The sequence below is a fragment of the Cygnus olor genome, chromosome 2 (assembly GCF_009769625.2).
Source record: "Cygnus olor isolate bCygOlo1 chromosome 2, bCygOlo1.pri.v2, whole genome shotgun sequence".
Taxonomy (NCBI): Eukaryota; Metazoa; Chordata; class Aves; order Anseriformes; family Anatidae; genus Cygnus; species Cygnus olor.
The window spans coordinates 137,558,710-137,577,268 of NC_049170.1; the positions used below are offsets into that span (position 1 = coordinate 137,558,710).

The window sequence follows — 18,559 nt, forward strand, 5'->3', positions numbered from 1 at the left end:
CCCCCTCGAATATCCCAGCTCCTCAGGTCCCTTTTGTTTCCCCTTCTTATCAGTCACAAAGTCCAGGGGCCCCTCTCCAAAGCAATGCTGGAGCTCCTCAATGGCCCATCCATTTGTAACTGGAGACTTTGGGTCTTCGGCATTGTCTCCGTTATCCCTTGTCCTCCGGGTTTGTGCCTGGGTGTCCTTGTTTATCACACACCTTTGCTTATTATCCCCTTTGCTTTGAAAAGGTCCTTGCTCAGATAACCTTAATGAAGCAAATGCTCTTACCTTCCGCATACTCTCACAAGTCGCATATACAAGATTTTAATCTTTCTAACTTGCATACCTTTACCTTCTGGTATTAAACACAGAGGTCTGTCAAGGTTGTTGGCAAGATAGTACAGAGCACATTGCTTGGGATTTTTCTCTGGTCTCTTGGATTTTTTATTTATTTTTTGTCAATTAGGGATGTTTCACTTTAATAGATTTTAGTGTAATTTTTCAATATGAATTTTGAAAATACAATTTTTACGATTTTTAGTTTTTGCACATAATCTAGTCCAAATTATAAATTCAGTGCCAAGTGGCGTTTCTATTTATGCACAATTTTTGTTTTTGGTAAGGGCAAGGTAAAAACTGAGGTTATAGAAAGGTCCTACTTAAGGGATTTTTAACTTAATTTACTACAGTGGTTTTACAAGTAGGGATGAGGCATAGTTAGAAATGTTCTTCTGTGCCAAGTTAGCTTTTATCTGGGAGTTACTGTTCGGTGCAGATGTATGTATGCGATAAAAAAGAGCCCCAAAGCAACCATATAGGGAAACATCTGAGTACTTTTCAGCGTTATATTTTGATGATAAATTGCACAATTTGGGAAGCAGCCAAGATAAGATGTCAGCGACTGAATTATTCTCGGGGTCAGGACAGGCGTGCAGACCTCCTGGTCGAATCTTCTCCGTTATTTCCTCTAGAAAATGATACAAGTCTCAGGAAGTAGAATAAGAATAAAAATATTATGATTGATGATGACGATGAAACAGCCATGCGCTAGGTAGGAAGCTTAGCTTCTACCTGCATGGGGGCTGCTGTTTGACCACCAGAAGGGGGTCCTTACTCAGGCTGCAGTTCCCCCACCATCAGAGCACTGACTACAGCCAGCAAGAGTGAGGTTTCTGCCACTTGCGTGCCAGCTAAACAACCACCACAACGCCAGCCTCCTCGATGGCAGCAGCTATGGGAGCGGGTTGGGAGGACGCTGGGAAAACCCCAACCGTTCGTGCCTTCAGAACCCGGGGCCGATGCTGAGATTTTCCCCGTCGTCTCCGGCCCTATCTACTAGGGAAGGAGGGGGATGTTTCGTGCTGGGTGCCCGGCCAGGGGGGTCCCGCCCGCCGGGAGGGGCCGGCCCGGCCCCGCCTCCGCCCCCGCGGAGCGGTGCGGAGCTGCGCGGAGCCCGGAGGAGCTCGGAGGAGCCGCGGAGATGCTGAGCTCGCCCTGGGCACGCTTCTACTCCAACAGCTGCTGCCTCTGCTGCCATGTCCGCACCGGCACCATCATCCTCGGCGTCTGGTACCTGGTAAGAGGGGTTTTGGGGGGGTCCCGACGCGGGCAGGCGCGGCTGAGCCCCGATGAGGATCCGGCGCTTCTCCGCCGGTCCTTGGCAGGGCTGGTGGTGGAAATCTGCCGACAGCAAGAGAGGAAATCCGTGTGGATTTAAAGGTAAGGAGGGGTCTCGAGCAAAAAACAAGTTTGGGGGTGAAGATGCGAGACGTGAGGGTTTGTCCCGGCTCCCCAAACTTCGGAGCAAGGGTTCACTGCTCACTGCAGCGCTGCGACCCCATGGATGCGCTGACTCCGCCGAGGCTGCTCAGGCTCTGACCACACTGCACAGAAAATCTTGTGCTCTCAAGATTTTTGAGACGCTGCTTTGCAAAGAGGGCAGGTGCTCTTGTCACTGCTGCTCCGCGTGTGCTGGATAACTGGTGGTTGATGGCATCTGAGCCTGGCTGACAGGGGGCTGGAGGCTTGCAGGAGCCTCTGACGTATATCAGGAAGACTTCTTTCCTCCACCAGGCTGGAGGAGTGAGGGATTGACCCTTGAAGCACAGCCTTAATGGATCATCATCCATCCATCCAGAGGCTGTTGGGCACCTGGCATTGCTGGACACCCGGTTGTCCAGCCGGGGAAAGAGGAGGAGATGCACCAAGCCCCCATCTCCTCTCCTATCATTGGCAATCTTTTTTCAACCCCTTGGGTAGCAGTGCAGGAAAAGCAGCTTTTCCAGAGCCAGCCCCGTAGTTGTGGGGTTTGCAAATGTGTCACAACAATAAAAAGAGCTGGTTTGTTGCTTTGGGTTATGTGGATGTGCTGCTTCTCAGCCTGTTTTGTCTTCCCAGTCTCTTGGTGTGAGAAATCCATCCCCATCTGATGCCAAGGCCACGCAGAGCTGTTTGCCAAGGGTCACTGCAGACGGAAGCAGATTAGACCCAGGCTTGTTTGCTAACTGCTGAAATTCCCTTCAGAAGGAAGCGAAAAATGCACGGCTGTCCTCCATTGTAGGGCAGCTCATTAAATAAATTCAATCAGCGTAATTAAAATGCTAGGTTGACATCTATGTCCCAGAAATCACATAAAATATGATGTCCTATAAAATGCATATTTCACCACTGATAAAATGGTGTGTCAGTTCAGCTATTTCTTGCTCCCCTTTTAATAGTTAAAAGAAATATCCACAGCCCGTGGTATCCGAAATAATCACAGCATTGAAAAAGATGCCCTTTTTGCCCACCTATAACAGAGTTTCAGTGAGTCTGAATATGACCTGAAAGCTTCTGAACATTTCTTCCAAGATTCTTGTTATTTCTTTCTGCCTTCAGCTGAATGAAGCCTCTTTACATCAGCTCCACAAAGACAGGGATACAGATACTTTAGCTGTTCAGTGGACTTAAAAATATTCAAGGAAGAGGGAAGTAAGTGCATTAGCTTAGCTTTAGTTACAAAGAAAAGGCTGAGGGCTTTTTTTTTTAGACTTTACCTACCATGTTACTAACATTTAAATGCCAGTGCCCCAGTTTCACTTACTACATTTCTGCAAAACCTCTTTAAAAATGTTCTTTTTTAAGTATTGATTTTTTCCTGATTTATACCTCTTCCTACTTTGCTTCCTTCCCTTTTATACATTTTTCAGGGCAGATTCCTAAATGACTTCAAACTGACAATAGCTCATAACATGCCAGTTAACTCATAACACTGCTTTCTGTTCTTTCTCATATATCACACATACTTTTATTTTTAAGGTTGACTATTATGAACAGAAATTTTGCTGCATGTTGATAATAAATACTAAACCTTTTTGCTAGCTTACCAAGTTAGGAGGTAAATAAGGGCTAGCCCCTTAAGTCAATAAGCCCCTTAAGCCCCTGGTTGTAAGTTCTAGTTTACAAAGTCATATAAGAAAAATAATGTTTTATCTCAGATCAGTTATGTTCTGATACAGTATACATAAAAATTGGTGCTGTTCTGCTGGTGATTTTTCCTCTCCATTCATTCTGTGTGGTTGTATTACTTCAAACCACAAATGAGCTATGACTGTTACCTCAAATAAAAGTTAAAAAAAAATCTTTGATTTTTCACCACCAATATGTTTTCTCTATACTGTTTGCCATTAATCTTTACAGGAAATTACCTGAGAAAAAAGAATCCCCCTAGAGAATGAATAGTTTTCTTTTTTTTTTTTTTTCCCATATCTTGCTTCTTGTGAAGTGCAAGTCTTACTAATTCTCTGACTATGAATATAATGCTTCAGTATCACAGAAAGAGTTTCTTAAGAAGAAAAAAAATAGTAGCTTGTAAGTTTGGGGAGGTCTTTTAAGTAACATTTTCACATGTTGAACAGGTTTTCAATTAGGATAATTTCAGGAGGCAGAATTTCTGAGTAAATGTGGAAAAAAGCAGTGTGTGTCTCTGGGATGATGTTTTAGCTCTTCAGTTTTAATGTTTTAATTGTATGTTTGGGATCCTTCAAATAACGGAGAGTGAGGGAGCTGAGTGCAGGTGGGGCTGTCGGGTGATCAGAGCACTTTCCCCTGCAGGTGAAGGACAGGAACAGTAGTTTCAAAAAGTATCGATAACTGGGAAATAAATATTTAACTTTGCTTCATTTTAGAACATAATGGATCTCAGAATGCTAATGTTTCTGCAGCTGTTGTGTTTCGGTAGTTTCTTTCTGGTAGAGCCATAGGCACCACATCTAGACTAACGTAATACAGCATTACATGATATTACACTATAGTATGCATCTTAAAATATACTATCAAAAAGCACTGATGTACTTCAATGTAAAATGTAACTTGTAAAGGGTGAAGTAGCCAAAGATCAATCAGAGGAAAATTCCTGACAGCAATATCTAGTAGGGCTCCAGAGTGGCCTGCACTTCAGGAGCTGATGTGTTGCACTGGGGAGAAAAACTTCAGGCATGCTGTAATGTTGAAGATAAATGTAGTGTTCATAAACTGGCAATAATATGGCTGGCTGGAGGGTAATATTTATTCAGAAACCTGGGGACCAGTTCAGTTCAGCTGGTTATTGATCTTTGTCTCTCATCCCACTGGCATGGACTTTACACCTCTTTGTATTATATCAAACATGAAATCTGAGGCCATGAGTAATAAAGCAGAAGACTTTAGGGCACAAAAGTCTTAAAAGTGCCATATATGTAGGGAAAAAAGAAGGACAATGAGAATGAAAAGCTGGCGTTTTTGTTAGCTCCAAGTGATCCAGTGGGTAGCCGTGAGTCAGAGTAATATCCTCTTTGGTAACAGCACTTGTAAACACAGCATGTTGTCTTCCCGAGTAAATGCACTCCCCTTTCTTTATCTAAAAAACAAAGAAGAAACAGCTCTGATGTGCTGACATTGCCACGGAAGGGTTTTCCATTAGCTCAACACATGGCAGCAGGGGCTTTGTTTACACCCCGCGGCTCTGCCGGCACCATCTGGGACAACGGCAATTATTTTCCATTGACTTGCGCAGGGCAAAGATGAAACTTTCATCTTTCTGGAAAAAAAATCCGGGAGGGGTAGTGGTGGGGGAACAGGAGAAGAAGGAGCTTTGTCCTCTTGTACGCGGGGCAGCCGGGACCCCACAACCACTGCGGGAGCTGTCCGGCACGGCCTGTGCTGAAGCACTGCTCCGTCTCCTCAACCCAGGGCCCTGCAACGGAGCCTAAAAATAAAAAACTAATGGAAGAGCAAGAGCCTTTTATGACTGCCAGTTATTCAGATTGTGGAGGCACTCTCTGGAGGACATGTGGTACGAACATAAATAGAGCAAGCCTAAGTTTTTAGCCGGGGTGGCTTCAACGTTCGAGCTATTTGTGGAAAGCTCAGGACGGATTGCTAGTCGTGATGCTTCAGTGCTGGATTTTTCTGAGCGGATGGTTGAAAACTTGAATGGTTTCTGTCAGCATTCCAGTTGTTTTTAATGAAGGGATAGAGTCCTAATGGATGAAAAAATGTATTGGTACTATCCTTTTTATACGGTAAAGCAAAAGAGAAGTACCGCTTACTATAGCCTCATTGTGCAATGGATTTACAGGTTCCTTATCTCTGCTGAGATCAGTAAAGTGTGCTTGGCCTGATGTCAAAAAGAGATTCAAGATCTATACTTTGTAACTGGGCCATGTCTATTCCCTTGTCTTTTCCAAGGCCTGTGCAAAACAGCATGTATGGCGATGTGCTTAAATACCCATTAGAAGATTACTGAAATCTTGACTTACTTGGCAGGGAGCAGAGATCAGAACTGACTGTTCAAGTAAACAAAATATACCCACACTGAGGTCCTTCTAACCTGCTCTGTTCTCACTCCTGCAACCTTTAGATTGTCTAGGACTGCTCACATTAGCAAGGAGTTGTAAGTGTCGGTCACTTGAATGGTGTGAAAAAGTCTTTTCAGGGAAGGCAGAAGAAATTAAAAAAAAAAAATGAAGTTACCATTTTCAAACCTGTGAGAATTGGGAGACTGAAAAACTAAAAAATAAAAACAAAAAGCAAACACAATTGAATTGTGAAAATTGTGAAAAGGGGGAAATCACACCATTAGAAACTGAGGTTCAAGGAAACTGGGAACTTTGTTATCTTGGGGCCAGGTTGTGGGAATTCGCATGAATGCAAGTTTGAGGTCTTGTGCTTTACTTAGAAATTTCATAGATTCATAAAAATTATTATGGTTGGAAAAGACCTCCAAGATCACCTGGTCCAACCATCACCCTACCACCAATGTCACCCACTAAACCAGGTCCCTAAGCACCAAGTCCAACCTTTCCTTCAACACCCCCAGGGACGGTGACTCCACCACCTCCCTGGGCAACCTGTTCCAACTCCTAACTACTCTTTCTGAGAAGAAATTTCTTGTAATTTCCAGCCTGAATTTGGATTTCTTTGTTTTTATTTGGAATGAAATTGGCTAACAATACAGTTTCTCCAATTTTATGTGCACACAAATGGTCATACTGAAGTCTCTGTTCCTTCATACCAGCCAGGGATGTCACTTTCCATGTTGTGGCAGTGTGATGTAGCTGGGCTGTTGGGTCGGGTTATCCTGCAGGCACTGCTGGTCCCTTTTCTGCCTCTTCTAACAATCCAGAACTGGTGGCACTGTCTTGCAGAATGGGGCTCGCTGTGGGTTCACCAGGTGATTACACCTCCGTGGCTCAGGCTTGGGCAGTACATTCACAGGGAAGACCTGGGTGGTGCCAGTGACACGGCTAATTTCCGTCCCATAGCAGGAGATGCAGTGTCAGCAGCAGACGAGTGTTATCCACCGGCAGGTGAAGGGGTCAGCACATAATCTGAAATGACTTGAGCTGCCTGATTCTTGTAGTGGAAATAGCTGCAATGACTGAATATTTATGTTCCAAGTTCCTTGCCTACAAAATTATTATCTTTTTTATTGTCTGTGCTTTCTTTCATAAAATTAATACTGAGATCTTGGAGGGGGGAAAAAATATTCCCAAGTAACTCTTGGAGCCTTCCTGTTTTGAAAAAAGAAACATGAGTGCTACTTTCAACGATTTCTACATATCATTGATGTATATGTTGAATACCCAACTGGCACTGGAATCAGGGGGGGATTCAGGGTATTTACTTTTAGAGTGAATCACATCCATTTCATTATCTTACTGAAGATGAGCAGGGGATACATTAATGATCCTACACATAAATGTCTACTCAGGACCTGTATGGTACTTTCGTAAGAAACTGAAAATATATGTCTGCGTTTTAGACATGATAAAGCAAAGAATAAAGACCAGCACTGATCATTAGCATGAACAAGATGCATCTGCTCTGGAGGACCTTCTAAATAACTATATTCTGATTGTAACTTGTATAGAGGGGCAGTTTAGAATTATGTAATGGCTACTTGGCTGCTTCATGAAAGGCTTCTGGTGAAGTTCTTTAATAAATTCTTCCCACCACGCACAAACCTAGGCAGGTTTCTACTGTGGAGGACTTTATCCCACTTCCTTTCTTTCTCAGTCCAATTCATTCCTCAGGACTTCTTCAATTAAAATACTGAATAAAGTCCCATGTGGGAGAAATTTAAATGTACAATCAACAAGACAACTTGAAAAGACCCTAATCACTCAACTATGGGTGACAGAATTAATGCATGAAGAGGACAGAAAGTTTATCTGAAACAACAACAACAAAAAAAGAGTGGACTCGTAGGTACCTGGTATCTAACACTACCTCTGTTTTCTGTTTTGAGTGAAAATCTCCAGGTTTGCTTGTTTGCTATAATGCACAGAGGAGCAGAAATAGCATTTTTTCAGTCCTCCCCAGACTTTTTCACATATCAGCATGTTGATTAATGTTTCTGTTTTAAAAACTTTTTAAGGCATCGGAAGGCTAAAATTTCTTGTATCTTTTGGACATTCCATGCACTTACTAAACGCAAGGATTTCTAAACACTTGTTTAAGCTCTAATCATCTTGTGTATGCAGGTTTTCTTGTATCCCCAGATACCACACTGGGATTTTTCACAGTATGAATTATTGCAACTAGAGATGATAATCTGCATTAGCTGTTCAGGATAGTGACAGAGTTGTCTTTTCCAATTAACATAGTTATCAATTCAGAAAATACAAACTTTTGTAAAATGTGCTTTTTTTTTTTTTTTTAGTAAGGCTTTCAATTGGGTGATAAATTTACGGAGATTACAAGGAACAGTTTTCTCCTTCCTTTGAGAAAACGGACAGTTAAAAAAGGAGCAAAGATTAGATAAATGCTTGTTACAGGAAAGAAACACATTAAGAGTACAGTACACTATATTTACCTTTTTTTTTTAAAGATGTCATTCAAAAATCATGAACATATTTACAGAAAGGAGAGAAGGTATTACATTAATCAAGTAAAAGGTGTTTAGCAGTTCCGTTGAAGGTTAATATACATTTCCTGTTGAGCCAGACATTAAGCTTTGTAAACTGATCATTGATTAAGAGTGACGTCAGTGAAAATGCAATTAGTCTTATATATTCCTGGACATATGGAACGGATGTTGCAAAATAGGCAGGAATTAATCTCCTCTATTGCCTACTTCCTCTCTCATTTTATTGTGAGGCTCATGACTTGACTATAAAGCTATGGATATTCAAAGTGGCCAAAACCTGAAAATGCGTGCAAGTTCCTCTGGTGTTCGGCAGCTGAGCTTGGGGCTTAAAGGCCCATATCTCTGGACAGCAGAACAGGAAGGGAAGAGCAATGCTCATTACTGAAGGTGCAAGAGTACTCCTCATCCATCTGAGGCATTGTCTCTGCCAGCAAGGCATCGCTGAAGATATAATTTGGACTTGAGCCTAGTGCAATGTTCTGGACCTCCTGTGGATCTGCTCTCATTCGTGTGTCTGCAGTCAGTTCCGACTCCTGTGATCTTAGTCCTCTGCTTAGAGAGCTTTTTAAAGTGCTGTGGCTGCTTTTCACTTCACTTCTGGCTTGTGCTGAGCATGGTCTTGTTCTGTCAGGAGATACTTTAAGCTACTTAATTCAGACAGGACAGATGCTTTCGGCAGAAACATGGGTTTGCAGGAAATTTTCACCTTGCAGAGGTGCATTTTCCAGCTGTGAAACAGCTGGGCCCAGGCAGATTGGATAAATGTGATCAAGTTGTTTATTACTTTGGTAATTATCTGTAGTGTACTATCCTTTGTGGTGTGCCTGCTTCTTTTTTATATAGCTAAATTGCTGCCTGGCTTGCAGAATGATGTGAGGATGCAGTGTACTACTTGACAGCCCTTTTCCATTGCTTGGTTTCTGTGGAAATTGCCTGTGGTGACTACGTAAGGATAATTGATCAAGGCTTTGGTGATTTTTTTTTGTTTGGTTGGTTGGTTGTTAAATAAGCAGGTGTGTGTGGCTTGCTGGAGCACACTCCTCTCACCGTTGCAATAGCTCATGCTCAGAGAGGCTGGAGGTTGGTCTGGGCACAGACAGCACCGTGAGCTGGCATGGGTAAGGCACTCCAGCTGCTAGCCAGGGCCAGCTGCCTCTGGCAACTCAGCCTGCTCATTTCCAGCTGCGGTGACTGGGCCATCCTCTGTCACGAGTGCAAATTAAGGTTTAGACTCATGAGAGGTTCCCTAAATCACCCCAACTGTGACACTTGAGCAGGGCCACCCTCAACCTTTCACAGTTGTATTTCCAAATCTGTATTTGGAAGTCAAGGATGACTACAGAAACCAAACAAATCCCAACTGACTATTTGAAACTCTTTTCCTAACAAAGTTTTAATGTATGCCAACTCATTTCTAGCTCTCCACAGCATCCTGAGCCAAGGTGTGCTTTAGTAGGAATTGTGAGTTGTTCAGGCAATGTTGTAACTAGAACATTGCTATATGATTAAATTTCCCCCAGGCTGGGCAGAAGACTTCAGCAATCATTTTCAGGACCTTGATCAGATATAGCTTCAACTTTCTTTAAATGCAATGCAAAAGTAACAAAGAATCCGCCAATAAATTTGAATACAAATATCCCATTCCTCTAAACCACAATAGGACTAAGATTAAGTATATAACAAATTAAACTCTATCTCTAGGGAGGCAGAAGTCTCTAGCGTGCATCCTGCACTGCCTGTCCATCTAATTTTTCTTTTGTACATTTAGTCATTACCATATTTCATTAGTGACAGGCCTCTTGTGGTTTGGGTTTTAGGACTGTTTAAAGGCTGGCAGCCAGCAGTAGTTGAGTCATTTGTATAGAAGGGTGCTGATAAATTATGCTGGACTTCCTATATCAATTTAATCAGCATAGACTTTAAAGTTCAATGCTTAGTGTCATTATAATAATCAAAGTTGAGATTGCATATAAAGTCTGATGAAAATATTTTATGCAGCTTTCTATTGTATGCTGTCTATAATGGGCAATCTGTATGATGCTAGTCTGAGCCTTCCTGGATCATTCTTTGAATTCTCATGAGTAATAAGAAAACACAAGCAAAAAGAATTGCAGACTATGCTGTCTTTTCCATATTGAAGAACAACTTAATTGATACTTCTGGTTTGACTAATGTTCTCCCTATTCCAGTGCAGTGTTTCAGGTAGCAGCCAGAAACATGTGCTTTAAGAAACCACACAGGGAAGTTAGAAAGAATGTCTTGTGCAGGGAAGACATTTTCATTTATTCTCCTACTGTTTTAATTTAGGGCAGTAACCTGAAGCATGAGGGCTTATATTTTGTTTTTTAAGATGCCTGGAAATATGACTGAGCACATGCATTTCCTGAATAAACATCTCAACCTTTCTGTATTCCTCGTTACACCTTCAGTAATAATGTCTATGAATGGATATCACTTGTGAAAAGGATGAAGAATTTCCCTTTAACCCAACTTCACTTGGCCATCATTCTGTTTCCCTTCAGGCTGTTACTCTTTTGTGGGGTGAAAAGCTAGCCAAGTGTGACTGCGTTTCCTTCCCTGAACCATTCATTATTTCATGCATCACTTGCAGCTTGTCCCTAGCCACATCACTGGAGAGTACATACATTTTAAATAGCATGAAGCAGAAGGCTTACAGAGTGGAAAAAAGAGCAAGAAGTGTCTGCTCAGACAGCCAGAACTGTCCTGCTCCTTCCTCTCCTAGGAGTTCAGGCCACCGCATGACGTGTGCTCATACGTGTGCTCAGACGTAGCTCCTGGCTTCTCTGTGCCCTAAGGGGGAAGACGATTGAATCGCTGCCATGAGATCTGTAATGAAACTTAGGCACATACCAATACACTTCTTGTCTTCTCACGTCATTTGCCTGCTTTCCACAGCAGCCAAATAGCTGTAAAAACCTAATTTCTAAAATTGCCTCCTTTTTTCCTCTTTAATCAGAATTCAGAAAAGAAAAACATAAACTTTGCCTAGCAGGGAGAGGATATAAACAGACAGAAAATCCTGCCTATAAGGCACTATAGATCATAAACCTTCTTAACTCATTATCAGTGCTAAAAAAGAAATTTGTGAAAGGAGCCCCAGATGGCACAAATCTACCTTGAACTGTTAAGTTATATCATGAACTTGATTTTTTTTTCTTTTGTAGAATTCTTGTGCTCTCTTGATAAACAAAACTTTTCCTTGTCAATGTCTTTTATGCTAAAAGAAAAATGCAACAAAAATGCAAAGAATATGCCCAATGGGATGGTAAAGGTAGATAAAGAGAATTACGGCTATTTGAGTTACCTTACCTAGACATTTTCCATACATTCTAACTTTCTCTGATGGTAATACCGACTTCAAGTACCCAAGTATTATAAAATATTTACAGACCTGTTGTTAGTTTAGTTTGAAGGAGCAAAAATGTTGCTTCTGGTTCTGTTTTTGTTTCTGTTTCTGTTTTGTTTTTGTTTTTCTCTAGATAATGGGCACTAATAATAGATAAAAAACTCATTAAAAAATTAAAAACTAAAATAAAACTAAAAACTCATAGATAATGAGTTTTGCTTGAGACTACCTTCAGTTTTATTAAAAACATTTATAATTTCTTACTAGTGAAATCAATGTAATCAGTGACTTGCTTCAATAATAGTTCTGTAGAGAGCAACAAACTAAAATCTACCAGTTTAGTGTGTTTTTAAAAGTACACTAGAACTGTATTTTGAAGTCTGGGTTAGCAATGCCCTTCAGATGGCCCACCAGTCATAGTCCTTTAGTCCATCCAACTTTTTGTTATTTTCCACATCATAAAAACAAAGGTTAGCTTTGCAGACTTGTGTTTTTATTCCCTTATCTAAACATATGTTCTTGTCCTATGTATTAGGGTGGTGTTCACTGCCATTACAGCCTCTCTGGAGCTGTAGGGCCCCCAGACAGGGTGCTGGTGCTCCACCATGGCAGAGTTGCAGGGAATGTGCTGCCCTGGCTCCTCCTGGAGCTCAGTGAGGCTGTGAAAAAACTCAGAATTAACAGCCTGTGGGCATCTTTCACAGCACAGTGTGAAGAACTTTGTGTGCATGGATTCAGTTAAATTGAATTCTCAATATAAATAAAGCAAGCTTTCTTCTTACTTTTTCCCGTAAACATAAGGAACTCTCTTCACTGCATCAGGAAGTCTTGGGAGAAGTCGAGAATATTTGTAGAGCTGACCCTGTGGGGTTCAATAAAAAATCAGTGTATTTTTAATGCAATGTGCCAATTTAAAGTAAGCTTTATATCTCCTCTTCTAAACTCCTTTGTCAGAGCAATTTTATTTCAACTCCTGACTGTAAGCTGGAGGAAGGCACGGAGAAATTTCATTATTGTCACTCCTGACAATTCTTTTAATATTTACAGGCATCTGTGTAACTCACTAGCTTAAATATTGTTCCCTTTGCTTCAGTTAGGTATCAGCAAAAGATCTGTATTAATGGCATGCTCTTTGGAGCTACTGGAGCTATTTTAATTTTAGGTAAGCTGGGACAGATACCATGCAACCTGCAGCTCTGTGAAGGGTCTGAAATTAAAGCAGTATTCATTTTCTTATCACCGGTTGATACAGCGCTGATGCTCAGTGATATACCTGCTCTCTCTCCTCTGCATTTTATCTCTGTGGGTCACTGCAGTTCACTGCTCATCTCTGGAGCAAATGGTGTGGAAAAGACAACTAACTCACTGATGGCAGGGGTCTCAAAGTGTAGCACATTATATAGTTTCTACACTCTGAATGCTGTCTGTGGTAAACATGAGGTTGCTTCCTTTCTTCCTAAAACATTGCATGTTCCTTCTAGCAGAGCTGCCTCACACCATACACAAGTGGCTGGTTCCTTACCCCTGTACAGATGGGAGCAGTAACCGTGGCTGTTGGTGCTGGTCCTGCTCTCAGCACCTGTTGCCTTGCTCCCTGCTCCGTGTGTACATGTTCTCTCACACAGTTGTTGCTATTTAAAATCTTCCACTCGTATTTGAAATCATGTTTAGTTAGAAAAATCCAAGCAATGCTCCAATATTTGGACTCCGTATCTCCTCTAGAACATTTCCTGCTTTCATTACATATTCGGGGGTCTCTACAAAGCAGAGTATTTTTATTTCCCTACATTGAGGAGAAGGGGGGTGTATTTCACCTGTTTGCCAGAGCAGCAAGATTTGGGGATTTATTAATTGTTATTTTATTTCTATTACAGGATAGGAGGACAGTTGGACTTTTCTAGGACTTTCTGTGAGAACTTTATCGAGTCTCTTGTTAGAATGCCCCAGGTGCCATCCTGCAGGGGCTGAGCCTGGGACAGAGCTGGAGGCTGGTAACAGGGTCCATCAACAGCCCCCACAGCAGCCAGTGATGAACCAGGGCTAGTGGCCATCCAGGGAGCCCAACCAGGAGCAAAAGAGGATGAAACCAGGAACACAGCTGGAGACAAGCTCCAACATACTTTGGAAGGGGTTCACTAAGGCAGCAAGGCTAGAAAACAGCTCTCTTGTGGTGTTTTTAGGCAGGGACTGACAGTCCTGGGCTGAGCTGAAATGGGGTCCTGGGTCATGGGCGGGCATGGGGGCAGGTCCCAGCTGAGGCCTGTTGATGCCTCAGGGGTTCCTCTGCTATAACTCTGTGTAGAACTATGGCCATAACCAGCAGCAGGACCTCGTGGTCATAGCTCTGACTTGATAGTGGGAACTCTTGAATTTTATGCTCACCACCTAACACTAACCACCCTGCTGCATGATCATGAACATGTTTCTGTTTCTCAATCCACAAAAGGAGGATGATGTTTCATCAAGGAGGCACAGCGTTTAGTTGCTGACTGAAACATTGCATAATGAAAATGTTTTCTAAGCACTGTTAATTTGTTGTTACATCATTTGTTGTTGAAGGAATGTAAAAAAATTTCTAAGAAATCTTGGCTGTATTGAGAGAGCAGTAAAACAACCTTTGCTTTTCCTCAAACAGATATTTCAACTCTTATAAAAACTGCATATGTCAACAGGGATTCACTTTATGCTCTTTTCCTTGATGATGTGTCCTTAGAAGATGCTACATCAGTAAGTTTTTAGGCACATTAAATTTATGCATTAAAGCATTATTCAAAATTCAATGGTTGCTTCACAGTTGAAACAAAAGAAAAACCCTAACAAGGCACCCAACTGTGCATACATATCTTCTCTTGAGAAAAAGGTTGAGCAAATAAACAGTTGGTGTATTTTTTTTTTATTTTTTTTTTTTACTTTTCATTGCTAACAGCACTTTTGGAAGGGGCTCGGAGATTGTTATGAGGATCTCAAGACAAAAACCTGGTAGGTCAGGAAAGTGATGTACTAAAGAGCCTTGGAGAGATGCCCACTGACTGCACTAGGCTTTAGATCAGACAAACACATCCTGTGTCTTTATACACAGACTAACAGACTATGCTGACCAACATGTAATATGAATCTGAACATACCCATATGGAGAAAGTAGAGTGCCTAGGTCAGTATTTTATGAATCTTCCTATCTATATCTGTACAAAAGATTAAACTGGCGTGCCTTTAAAATAGCAACACAGTATGCATTTATAGTTTCTGATTGCTTGATTATTTTGAGTACTCTCCTTAAGTAACACTTATTTATTTATTGCTGATAGCTGTCCTCAAGCTTTCCACAGAAGAGTTTAAAGCAATCACTGGATTGAAACATAAAGGTTATATATAATGTTAAAAACTGAGAGGATTTATAGAATATTACTTCGAATCCTGATGGTCATCTGATCTGCCTTGGAAGCCAAGCCAAGACTTGAAAGACAAGCCAAAACTATGGCAACAGCATTCCCAACACAAAGCTACCTAACTGCTCTGTGAAAAAAAATGCAGTAATGAAGATTCCTAAACCCTTCTAGACAATCTCCTCTATTGTTCAGCAAGTTGCATGACCTAAATTCCCTTTTCCTGTAATTTAAATTTGTTACTTTACTCATCTCCCAGTGGATCTGAAGGATTTTATTGCCTCCTTTTCCTTGCCTTTCATATTCTGCATATGAAAGGCTAAGAGTATCTCCCTCCACCTTCTCTTCACTAGACTAAGCAATCCCAGCTTTTTCACTGTCAGTCACACATTCTGGATGTCTGATCACCCTCTGTTCTGCTGTAGGATCCTCCACAGGGTTTTTCTTGGTATGTTTTTGAAGGGCTTTGAACTGCACCCTTCCTACAGAGCCCCTGTGGAGGGCATGTGGGAGGTCAATTTGCATCTAACACCCAGGATCCTGCAGCAGGTATGGGACAGTGCTGAATCATGTTCAGTTTATTCACTGTAACTCCCAGGACTCCTTTCTGAGGAACTGTTGCGTGCTCAGTTATCTCTACTCTTGATCTTCTGTAGGTGTTTGTCACAAATGAGGTGCGCTACTCTCTCTTTGTCTGATTTCTGCCATAGTCGGTCAGTGTCCTTACATCTTGGCATTGGCTGAAATGGAATAAAGACACAATTCACAACTTGAAATACCATTTGAACAATACTGGAGAACCCCTAACCAATATATCTTCTGTGAATCCTTGAGAGCTATTTTTCATTCCAACCATGCAGCTGGCTGTGTGCTCACCTTCCTGCACCTTCAACCAGACCAGGTTTTTCTTGCTCACTACCAAGACTCTCATCATGTCAAAAAGCCTGCTAAGATGCAAAAAGTTATCTACTCCTTTTCCCCTGCTCACAAAGCCTATTTTACCTGTCAGAGAAGGTGAATAGGATGAGATAATATGGCTTGTCCTTGAGAAACCCATGGAGGTTGTTGCTTATGACCATACAAATTTTAAGTGCCAACAAGGAGACCACTTGATTGTCTGTTCCTGGGTTTATTTTATTCTCAAATTGCACAGTCTAGCCAGAAATTCTTTTTATGGCCTTTCTGCTTTGTGAAGGTATAAACTGGATGTGTTCATTCCCTGTCTTGTGAACTCAATCTATTCTTAACAGTTTTTCAAAGAACATTGTTAACAAATCTGATATCAGCTAAACACAGCAGAATTTGCCCATCAGAAAGCATTTAGCTTACCCAAGAAATTCTCTAGCCTATTCATATCTTGTTATAGCTCGTTCTACACCTTTTTATTGCTGTTACTAACCTGTGATCAAATTGAGACGACTTCGAAGTGCGAACCAGAGCAGTACAAATCCATCTTTCCCAGCATATTCTATTATCAGCATTCTTTTCTTCCTTTTTCCTGTTGATCAGTTATCTTCTTACTTCTGTATAATAATCTTTTAGCCAGACAGTGTTATTTCATGCTGAGCAATCTTCTTCTCTGCAATTAGTCTCCTCATCACTTCAAAGAGCTATAAGCATTTTGTTCGGATTTGTTTCAAAGTACAGCTCTTCCCTACCTTTGCATTCCACTCATACCTGACAATCTGTTTCTACAGAATTTCTCAGTCAATCTTATGTTCTTGCATTTAATTCACTTATTGAGCTTCATAGAGCAAGTCTTATTGGGTGTGAACTTCTCCCCATGCCACATGACACAAAATATGTTCATCAGGCATTGGGCTCATGATGCCACCTACTCCTGTCCCCCCAAAGCCTCCTGATTTAGCAGCTCATGTGAACCTGCTCATTATTCACAGCCTCTTCTCAAATGCAGCCTCTTCCAGCAAATGAGCCCTTCTTTGATCATCTAGCACTTTAATGGGGCACATCACCAATTCCAGCTCTGCCCTGCTAATAAACCTTCACTGCAGCGCTCGTTTGTAGTAATCACAAAGTTACCATTTTTAATTGATTTGGAGTTTTTTGACAGAAAAAAAAATAGCTGTGTTAACATGTTCTGTAATCTGAAAGAACAGAGATAACTTGTCTGATGTTGTGGGAGAGAGTCTGAAGGAAAAGGAGTGACGCACATTTTGTTTAATTTTCCTGCCACTTGGGAAAGAAATATATCCTGCCCACACAAACCTAGAGGAACTAATTCTGGTGTTAGTGAAATGCTACAGTTTTGCAGCTGGAAAACAGCCAGTGCCTCAGTCAGCAGCAGAGCCTGTGGTGGGACGTCCTGCCCAGAGTTTCATTATGGATTGCTTTCACAGCCTGACCCTTCTCCCTTCTTCTCCACAGATCATCAACTCGGTGGTACTGCTGATTCTGCTGAGCGCCCTGACCGACCCTGACCAGTACCACCTCACCAGTGCCGAATTAGGGGGTGAATTCGAATTTATGGATGATGCCAGTAAGTACAGGCTGTCTAAGCACTAACATCTATTGCTCCAGCATTTAAGTAGCTGTCCTATTGTTTCAGTAATTATTGACCGTTAATTATTTCTTCCTCTTGGTATCTTACAGATGCATTTTTATTGTGAAAGATGTATTTGTGGCACAGTTCAATCTGGCTGCCCACTACTAGCCTTACCTGTTCCCTGTGCTGTTTCCTGGCTTGACAGTGCACAGCCAGCCCCCAGACATGCAGATATTATTCCCCAGCACAATGCTGAGAGCCCCAGGGGGGTTGGAAAATTCAGGGAACTCTGGGCCTCTGAGCACCATGCCCTGCGGTGGCTGCACACACATAAGACCATGTGCTGCTATTTCTATAACCATCTGAATAACCATCTGAATATGGTCACTCATTTACACCCCCACGTGCACATGGCATGACTTGCCCCAACCTGTAGTGACAGATGCAAAAGTAAGTATTAACTGTACAGTCATAGATGTATAGAGATAACACAGGGCTGTTATTTCTCACGGAAGGCCATAGTAATCTTCAATGCCATTTATTTCTCCTGCAAAAACCTCCTGCCCTTTGCAAATGCTTCTTTCTTCCATGGCAGTTTTATTTTCAGGGCAATGATTTGGTGGTGTTTGGTCTGCTTGTTTGTTTTAACTGTTTAAGCAGTACCTAGAAGATTTTCCCTTGTATGTGTTTTTGATAAAAAATGTCTACGTATTTGTTTTTCTGCTCACAAGATTGCTATGCTCAACATTTCCCACTGCAATCTGAAATAAGGGCTCCCATCAGTCCCACTGGTGCCTTGCTGCTCAGAGCCACACATCTACAGCAAAAGGTTTCAACTCATTCCCACTGAAGCCAATAAAAATATCAGCAGGAAAAGGAATAGCTCCACACATGAGAAAAATAATTATGACCATGGTGTGTCAGAGCTGCTG

General features: G+C 41.7%; 1 protein-coding gene across 1 annotated transcript in view; it reads left to right on the plus strand.

Moving 5' to 3' along the window:
* Positions 1-1,321: 1,321 nt before the first annotated feature.
* The window catches only part of LAPTM4B (lysosomal protein transmembrane 4 beta), a 59,464-nt gene continuing 42,226 nt past the window's right edge, over positions 1,322-18,559 (plus strand). The window contains exons 1-2 of the mRNA XM_040546604.1: positions 1,322-1,561; positions 17,510-17,621. Of these exons, the coding sequence (XP_040402538.1) occupies positions 1,337-1,561; positions 17,510-17,621 (337 nt within the window). The 5' untranslated portion in view covers positions 1,322-1,336. The remainder of the gene's footprint in view (positions 1,562-17,509; positions 17,622-18,559) is intronic.